This window comes from Martes martes, assembly GCF_963455335.1.
Source record: "Martes martes genome assembly, chromosome: 6".
NCBI lineage: Eukaryota > Metazoa > Chordata > Mammalia > Carnivora > Mustelidae > Martes > Martes martes.
This window is the reverse complement of record NC_137893.1, coordinates 120,787,821-120,797,821: the sequence shown is the minus strand read 5'-3', so window position 1 is coordinate 120,797,821 and position 10,001 is coordinate 120,787,821. Positions and strand designations below refer to the sequence as shown.

At 47.9% G+C, this 10,001-nt stretch overlaps 1 protein-coding gene across 1 annotated transcript; it reads right to left on the bottom strand.

The window, feature by feature from the left end:
• Positions 1-486: 486 nt before the first annotated feature.
• On the bottom strand, positions 487-3,861 carry LOC308344402 (DLA class I histocompatibility antigen, A9/A9 alpha chain-like; the record flags this gene model as incomplete). Its single annotated transcript, XM_080805950.1, is given in 9 exon segments — positions 487-886; positions 1,016-1,066; positions 1,193-1,225; positions 1,673-1,777; positions 1,897-1,993; positions 1,997-2,172; positions 2,772-3,047; positions 3,242-3,688; positions 3,798-3,861. Coding segments are annotated over 9 exon segments (1,254 nt in total). The 3' UTR covers positions 487-881.
• Positions 3,862-10,001: the final 6,140 nt, after the last annotated feature.

Sequence of the window (10,001 nt, the reverse complement as noted above, 5' to 3'; positions counted from 1 at the left end):
GTACCACAGAGACTCCTGTGTGTGGGGGTCAAACTAGGCCTGTGGGAACATAGCCTAAAGGCCACCTGCTGCTGTAACTGACAGGATCACCCTGGGGAGAATGGGACAAGAACTGGTAAACAAGAGCAGGAACAGGCCTGATGCTCTACAAAAACAATGAAAAAAAAAAAAAAAAACCAACCTCAAAATGGAGATAATGACCTGATCCACGCCTTAGGCAAGGCTGACCCAGTCACAGGAAGCTCTGGCTGCACAAGGGCCTGTGGCAGGTGATGTCCAAGTACCTGTGATCACAGGTCCTGGTAGATAAGCTTCCACACAAGGGGCAAGGATACAGAGGAGAGAGATGACCCAGCTGAGGGGTGAGCATATCACACCTGTGATGCCCTGAGCACAGACTGGGCACAGACCCTGTCCCCACTCGACTCCTCACAGCCTACTCCTACCCCTACCTGCAACAGACTCAGCACAGCAAAAACACAGATTCTGGGAGGTTCTCAGTGTTTCCATTTATTTGCTGTCTCAACTTTAGAAATCTCCTCTTTTATTACCTCATCAACCCCACATGCCAAGAATTAGGAAACACAAACTTTTATCTGGATTCTCATTTTCAATATAGAAGTAAAGTAAGTCATTAGCATTCAGCCCAACATGAAATAAAGACAGGGATGTAAAGCATATCAGAGAAGAGAATGCAAATCATTACAGGGGGTGGGCATTGTGGGCAGGGTGGGCAAATCTCCCCACATCCTCACATTAAGCCATAGGAACACAGACACATTCTGACACACCCTTTGCAGAAAAAGTCAGGGGTTGCTGATGTCACCAAGTGGGAGTATGAACAAATCTTGCATCCTTCAGTCTCCACAGGGCAGCTGGTCTCACACTGTGAAAAAAAAAATCATGTACAAATTTAGGTCATTCACATAAGTGCTGACCTTCTCAATAGCTCTCCAGATGCTCAAAGTGTCCCCAGTACCCAACCCCTCCCCACTTCAGGGTTCCAGGGTCTCACCTTTAGGAGCCATGAGAGACACATCAGAGCAGCCCTGGACACTGTCATCACCTAGGGGAGAACAAACAGGATGTGGTCAGAGCCCACAGAAGAGAGGAGCTATGGGATGGGTGAGCTCCCCATGGGGTCCTGTCTACACTTTCTCAGGGTCTCAGAGATCACCCTCTCCATACTTACATGCAGTGTTAAAGTAGCCTGGTCCTTTTCCTCCTGTGGAAAGAAAATATCATGTCAGAGGCCTAGGACAAGGTGGGACCATGAGATCCTAGAGGAATTCCTAGTCCTAATTCAAAATGAAGTTCACAGAATTTTTTTTTTTTTTAAGTTCACAGAATTCTGACTGACGATCTGGGAAACACGAAGAAAGAGGAGTGGGACACCTGACTTGTCCTCAGCAGGGAGGTCTGTTCTCAGCAGGGACATTCCCCTCTGTCCTGTGACTGCTAGAAATCAGGTCCCCATCACCAGAATTACCAAGATGAAAATGTGTCCTTCATTGTCACAAGTGTTTGCTACACACTGAGTGTTAGTGATCAGCTCCAGAGTGGGCAAGTCCACATGTGAGGATGGTACTTCCCAGTAACAAGGCAGGACAGTCGCCTACCTAGGAAACCCCCAGAGGGTCAAGAAACTCACATCCCCCCACTCCATTCCTACCTGAGTGCTTCTTCCTCCAGATCACAGCTCCAATCACTGCAGTGACCACCAGGAGAACCGGACCAGCAATGATCCACATGATGGGGATGGTGGGAGGAGGTGGCTCTGGAAATGGAGGGAAGGTGAGGGGTCTAGAGCTCTGGTAAGTGTCCTGGCCCTGCTTAAGTTCTCCAGAAGGCTTTCTGCTTTCCCTGAGAAGAGGCTCTACCCAAAACCCTCCTTACCCCATCTCAAGGCGATAGGCTTGGGCAGCCCCTCATGCTGCACATGGCATGTGTATCTTGGCTCCTCTCCAGAAGGCACCACCACAGCCGCCCACTTCTATAAGGTTCCATCTCCTGCAGGCCTGGTCTCCACAAGCTCTGTGTCCTGGGTCTGGTCCACCCCATCCCTCTGCCAGGTCAGGGTTATCTCCGCAGGGTAGAAGCCCAGAGCCCAACACCTCAGGGTGACAATATGGTCAGAGATGGGGTGGTGTGTCACGTGTGTGTTGCGGGGTTCTGAGGAGGAATAATCAGAAAACCCACACTTGAGTTTACCTTTATGGGCCAATGAAAGGGCATTCATGTAACCATCCTGAGGTGGACCCAGCAATTTCACCAGGTGGAAGAAGTTCAAATCCCAATCACCAACCTAACCTTTGGGATCTCCTAATCCAGGGGTCCTGGAATCAGGGACAGAGTCTAGGGTAGGAGGCTGTAGGTCTAAGGGGAAAGCACACTAATGATTCTGACTGCAAGGAGACTGAATGAGTCAGAAACCTCGAATCAGAACTCAAAGATGTTCTCATCAGAGAAAAAGCCCTTGAAAGCTAAAGTCCTGGTTCCCAAGGTGGCTGCCAGGGTCAAAGGGAACCGCTGAGATGGTGGAGACCTTGCCTCCTGGGAGAGACTGGATTCCTCAGTTGCCCTTTAGAGAAAAGCGGCCCTCTGGGTGAGTCACTCTCTAGTCACTCTCTAGTAGGAACCTGAACACCCAGGCGGGTCTCCCTCCCCACCCGTGGGAGGGCGGTGTTCTGACACTGAGTCCATTTTCCCTTCCTGGTGGGAAGCCAGGCCCAGGGGAGGGGAGATCAGGGAGGCCCCACGGCCCCTCGTACCTGCGCGCAGCAGCGTCTCCTTCCCCATCTCCAAGTACCTGCGGAGCCACTCCACGCACGTGACCTCCAGGTAGTCCCTCTTACACTTTGCCTCACCGGCCGCCTCCCACTTGCGGCGGGTGATCTGCGCCACCGCGTCCACCGCGGTCCAGGAGCGCAGGTCCTTGTTCAGGGCGAGGTAATCCGCGCCGTCGTAGGAGTACTGACTGTACCCGCGGAGGAGGCGTCCGTGGGGCCCCACGTCACAGCCGTACATGCTCTGGTAAGTGTGAGACCCTGGTCCGACCCGGACAGGCAGGGGGTTAAGTCCAAATAGAAAGTAAAACCGCCTGAAAGTTCCCGCGGGTTCTTTGGGTTTAGGATGGGGGACGGAGGTAGGGGTGCGGGAGGGGTCCCTCAGACTCGGGTGACGCTGAGACCCGGATATCGGAGAATGGGGGTCGGGACCTGGACCCGGCCCTGTCGCTCACCGGCCTCGCTCTGGTTGTAGTGGCCCCGCAGGTTGTTCAGATTCGCTCGGTAAGTCTGTGCGGTGTCCTTGCAGTTCCGCGTCTCCTGGTCCCAGTACTCCGGCCCCTCCTGCTCCACCCACGGCGCCCGCGGCTCCATCCTCTGACTGGCAGAGTCGCTGTCGAACCGCACGAACTGCGTGTCGTCCACGTAGCCGACGGCGATGAAGCGGGGCTCCCCGCGGCCGGGCCGGGACACGCCGATGGAGTAATACCTCAGGGAGTGGGAGCCTGCGGGCGCGGAGGGGCTGAGACCCCGCCCGACCCTCCTCCCGGCGCGGGGCCCGGGACCCAGGTGGAGGCGGCGGGGAGGGCAGGAGGAGGGGGCGCCGAGAGGGGGAGAGCAGGGCGGAGGCGGGGAGGGACGGGGGAGCACAGGCCCAGGCGGGGCCGGGGACTGCTGGGGGTCTGGGGCGGGTGCGGCAGAGAGGCGCCTTCCCCGGGGGGTCCCGTGTTCCCGCCCGGGGGTCCCCTCGCTCCCGCCCCGCAGAGCCCTTTCCTCCCGCCCCGCACTCACCCGCCCAGGTGTCGGTCACGGCCAGGGCCCCCGACAGCAGTAGGAGGAGAATTCGGGACCCCATGGTCCAGACCCTCAGGCTCTGAGGAGTAACTGCGTCTCCCCGGGTCTGGTGAGGACTTCAGAACCCGGAACCCGGGTTCCGATGATTGGCTTCGCCGGAAACCCGGCACCCAATGGGAGCGTGAACTGGGACCGCATCACGAGTATCCAGGTAGGAGGAGGTGACCAGGTTGTGAGAAGGAGAAGTGAAACTGGGGTAGAAGGGGACTCCCCAGCACTGAGCTTCCTGGCCCCAGATAGGGCCTTGGGGCCTGAGACCCTGAGAGACAGGTACAGGGACCTGGGCCTTTACCTCGACGCCTCACCTACTGCACGGGGTGCTCTCTGTCACCTTGTCTCCTTGTGTCGTGGCCCAGGAGCTGTGTGAGTTACTGATTCTGAAACATTTTGTTAGAAGGATATCTATACAGTCTCACAGATTACGGAGGACCCCAACGATAATTTTGTGAATGTAGTTTATAGCTATCAATATTGATCATAGTAGGAACTATTTAAAAAATTTACTGGGGCGCATGTGTGGCTCAATCAGGTAAGCCAGCAACTCTTGATTTAAGGTGGTGAGATCAAGCCGCACCTCCGTTTCAGTGCTGACCTTGGAGCCTGCTTAAGATTCTCTCTCCTTCTCCCTCTGCCCCTCTCTGCTCACTCTATCTCCCTAAAAAAGTGAAAAAAAAATCATTTAGCATCATATTAATAACCCATGACATGAAAACAGCAATGCTGTTTTTATGAAAAATAATTAGTTCCCCAAATCAACAGGGTAGTGAGAAGAGTTGATTTTGTTACACTTTGCATTTTTGCCAGTCTTTCTCATCTGCCTCATAGACACCACTAGATGTTCAGATTTGCTTCTGCATTTATTGGATTGTTTTGGGTGAAGTATATGAAAAACATTTACAGCCTTGCACAAATATGGGAGAATCGTAGGTTTCATAACCTTTTCAGATATTCAATTTTGGTATTATATTCAAATACACAAGTTGTACTTTCTCTAAGGTTATTGGTGAAGTGGCCCCTAAGAAGTATCATTGACTATTTCCTTTTCTGTTACATTAAAATCCACAGACCCATCTTGTGCACTGAAGGGCTCTTGTACTAATGCATGATTTATGAATTTATTTATTAAAAGATATTATTTATTTATTTGACAGAGATCATAAGTAGGCAGAGAAGCAGGCAGAGAGAGGAGGAAGCAGTCTCCCTGCTGAGCAGACAGCCCGATGCAGGACTCAATCCCAGGACCCTGAGATTATGACCCAAGCTGAAGGCAGAGGCTTTAACCCATTGAGCCACCCGGCTGCTCAATGCATGATTTTTTTTTAAAGTAATGTGTTGTTTCACTAAATTATAAGGGTGTTCCAGTGTTGATGAGACTGAAAAGAATTGTCAAAATGTCACATTTCTTTTAATATTACCACAAATCCCAATAGAAAAGTTTGTTAGTAGTGAGAGCCTATCAAGTTTGTTGGTGGATCACAGGTTTTCCAAAATTGAGAGCTTACATTTGATCAAGGCAGCAGGTACTCTCAGCTGTCTTATGTGAATTGATTCATGAGGATACATTCCTGTTCATTTTCCAGAAACTGCCTGTCAAATTGCCAAGTTTGAATAATCCAAGTTTCTATGTCATCCATTCCTTCAGGTTAAAATGGCATTGTGTAAAGAAAGAAAAAAGGGAAAGAAAAAATAGGCCAGTTAACCAGTTAAGTTCATACAAGTTTCATATAAATTATTTACCTTAGAGCTTAGAGATGTGGCAGAAGTGCTGCTGTCCACCTCACATATCATGTAGGACATGTTTAAAAATGGATTTGAGAATAATTTAGTAAAGATAATAATTTTTGATAATTCAAGCAGAACGTTTAATGTGATGTTAGCTTGTTTTTGTTTTCCATTGAGTCATTTTATTTGTAGGTATGTATTACATCTCTAGAAAAAGAATCCCAGGATTTTCCCTGCGTATATTTTTGTCTTGCTTGTCATGGTCCATGATGCCAGCTGAGGTTTTCAGGACAATGAAACCAAACGGGAGGGAAGGGAACAGATTCTTCTGCCATTTTGGTAGATCTTTGAGTTGTACATCAAATCTGGGGCTGACTGCTCCACACGTGTTTAACCTGTCCCCGAGGTTCACAGCAATGTTTCCAGCTCGGTGATCATCAGTGTTTTCAAATTCCCAATGTAACCCTGGCTTCATCAACACAGTTAGAAACAGGGCGATGACTTTGAAGCATGGACTAATATGACCTGCCTTTGCTTCTCTCGGCACTGTGAATGATCTTGAAAGCATCTGCCAAGATATTCATGTGACCATTATGGCAACAAGGAAATATGACACAAAGAGTGGTTTTGTTTTTTTTTTTATGGAAGTAAGGTGTGGTGAAGAATAGCCAGTATCACCTTCATTCTTGCTAAGTTTTACCTCAGTGTGAATGTCAATATGGTGAAAATGTCTAAGTAATGTTATGAAAATAGTTTTAATCTCATGGATTCCATGAAAGGACCTCAGTGTTCCCCAGACCACACTTTGAGAACGGCTACTTTGAATAACTCTGGGAGAGTCTCCCACTGGTCCTGCCCTGGCCTTCTCCTCACTCAGCAGAATCCCTCTCCCTGAGCTGCACTTCCTGCCTCTGAAAACTCAGCTCTGACTCCAGGCCCTGAGTGCATCTAGAAGAGACCTCACCTCCTGGAAATGGGATGGCAGAGAGGGTCCCCAGTCTGGGAAGGGAGGTGGAGGGACAGGGATTTCCCTTTTGTAACTGGGAACAGTTTGCCCCTGAAGGCACCAGACCCAGGCATAACCGACTTTGATTTTGTGACCCACCAGCTTCATGTGTATTCACATCCCAGACAGAAATCTGATGTCATCTGTAAGAGAAATCATGTTGGTCTTTTCACTTTACATGTGTCTCATGCATCTGACTTGAGACTCACAAAGCATGAAGCACAGCACCTTCCAATACAACAGTCTGTGCGGAAGGAATTGTTCTGTATCCGCGCTGTCCAGTATGGTGGCCACGAGATGCAGGTGGTTCCCAAGATACAGGTGGCACTTGAAATGGGGCTGGTGTGCTGAACGGTTGCATTTTTAATTGTTTTAAATTAGTAACCATAGGCGACTCATAGCTACTATTCAGACAGTATATATCCAGAACCTTCTTAGTTGTCAGGATCCTCCTCAAAAAAGATACTATGTGAATCATAGGTGTATGTATATTAAATTTACTTAAATGGAAGTTATGAATTTGTCTATGTGAGTCTAAGACATATACTTAAAATACAGCATGAAATTTTAATCACCATGCATTGTAACAGCTGAAGTGTACAGATATTAACCAAAACATAAAGTGTCACATCAAGGTCATAAGTGTTGAAAAAGGCCCATTACAAGAGCTAACTGATGTCTCTATTACTTTGGCTGTCTTCTTGGTGTTGTTTGCATTCAGCTGGTAAACATAAGCAGGCACATAAGTCTTCACTGAGCCCAAGTGAGAGGATTAATTGAACACAGATATGTCAGATACCTCTTAAGCTCTGTACGTGTGTAAAAATCATAAAGCAGAAGATGGACATCTTAGATTCCACCACCTTAGAAACTTTATGTGTTCTCCTCCCCAAACTTTTTCCCAAATTCAGACAATTCTTTGCATTTCCCTTCTCCTCGGAAACCCTCTGCTCTTCATTTCCACTGAGGGGAAAATATACATGAAATGTTTACAAGTGTGCAATGAAGAATTCTCTAAGCATGGCCTAATGATGAAAACCCATAAAGAAGAACATGACATTTCAGCATATGATCCACACACTCACAAAGATACAAACACATGTCTGTAATCAAAGTAAAAAACAGAAAAACAATTTTCACAGAAAAAGGGTAACATGCTTCAATGTTCTTCAGCTCAAGACCACCGGGAGCACCTGTGGTCATTCAAGTTGAATCTATTACCTGTTGCAGTGAGAGAGAACGCACCTCTTTGGGGGCCACGGGGCATCTTAATATGAAGGTGTTGGAACCTATGGGACATGGGCTTTGGATGGGAGTTTTGGAGAGGATCCATGGAAGTGGGGCTCACTCCCGACTATGTGTTGTCACGACATGTGGGCAATCCCATGGTTGAGCATCTCAGTGAGTCTGCTCTCCAGCAGGCCAGACCAGAGCGAGGAGAGAGCAGTCATGGTGGAGAAGCAGCGATTGCTCACATTGGCTGACACAGGGAGATGTGTGTTATTCTGTGGGTTGTGCAGTGCCTTGTTTTGTCTGTAATGACACAGGGTGATGTCCTGGTTTCAGAGCGTCCTTCTCTGATGCTGATGTTCCATGAGGTGACTGACTTATGTCCCACAGGAGAAGAATATGGCCAAGGGGTAGACATTAAACATCTTCTGACCACACTGAGTCCGACTGTCAGTGTCAGACCAGCTCCCGATGTGGGGGCTGCTGGCTCTTCTCTGTTAAATTCCATATTTTAAAATAGCTACAACCCATTCAAATCATAATTATAGAATTGGTGTTTTCTTTCTTTTTTTTAAAGATTTTATTTATTTATTTGACAGACAGAGATCACAAGTAGGCAGAGAGGCAGAGAGAGAGAGAGAGAGAGAGGAGGAAGCAGGCTCTCTGCTGAGCAGAGAGCCCGTTGTGGGGCTCAATCCAAGGACCCTGGGATCATGACCTGAGCCGAAGGCAGAGGCTTTAACCCACTGAGCCACCCAGGCGCCCCAAGAATTGGTATTTTCAATAACTTTGGGCAAATACCAAAATGGAATTGTTGGATTATATGGCAGATCACTATGTTGTACACCTGAAAGGCATGGAACATTGTGGGTCAACAGTACTCAAATAATAAAAGAGAAAATGAAAGAAAAAGGAATTAAATGTATTACAAAACAATTTGGAAAGGAAGAAATGAAATATCAAACAAGCATATTGGTAATAAGTAAACATAAACAAAAATGAGAATGTGGACTAAGAAATGGGAATAAAACTTAGAATCGATGAACTTGGCAAAGATGAAATTAAGTGATAACAGTATCCCACAGAAGGGTTGGGAAAACACACCATCCTAAAGGTTGATGGAAGGGTCACCTAGATGGCTCAGTCAGTTAGTAATCTGACTTGTGATTCTGGCTCAGGGTGTGATCATTTTGGTCATGAGATCCAGCCCTTTGTACGGCTCTGCACTCAGCAGGGAGTCTGCTTGAGATTCTCTGCCTCTGCCCCTCCAACCACTCAAATAAATAAATACATCTTAAAAAACATAAATAAATGTTAATGGAAGTGAACATAGTATACAATTTTTATGGCCTCCGGCCGCGCTCCGAGCCCACCCAGCCTGCGACCGGCACAAGGTAACCCTGGGCTTAGAGCTCACTCCTCGGCTTTGTCGCTATAGCCGGCTTCCCCGCTCCAATACCTGCGAGCTCTGCGGCACTCAGACACCCCCAGTCCTTCTGTGACCCCGCGGGTCCTGGGGTTATGCTGACCCCGCCTGGGTTTCCCCCCAGTTTAGCCTCTGGGGCGATGTCTCCCAGTGGAGCCGACTTTTAAAAGTCCCGATTTTGTGCTCCGTCGCTCCGCCGCTTGCCGGGTGCCGGCCCCTCCCCCCGGGGTCTATCTTCCCGTCGCTTTGGATTCACTTCTCCGCAGGTCCTACCTTTCAGAAAGTGATCGATTTTCTGTTTCTGGGATTGTTGCTCTTCTTCTCTTTGATTTCCCGTTGGATTTGTAGGTGTTCACAATGGTTAGATAAGCTATCTAGCTGATCTCCTGCTACCCGATGTCGTCTCAGCCTGCTACTTCTCCGCCATCTTGACTCCTCCCCCCAGTATACAATTTTTAAAGGGTGTTTTGAAAAATGTCTCCGTAATTTAAATGTGCTTATATTGCGACACATACATTTTCTTTTAGGAGATTATCCCAAGGAGTTACTCACAATGTTTTTGAAAGCATATTCTCAAGAATGTTTCTTGAACTGTGGTTTATAAAAACAAAGAATGAAAGTTATGTATTATACTCAATATGATGATTGTATATACAAATAGTGAAACACTTAATCTCAGGGATTATCATCATGTGTTTTACACAGAGGGTCAAAATTCATCATGAAAGCAAACCCAGGAGGCACCCTATAGGTGATT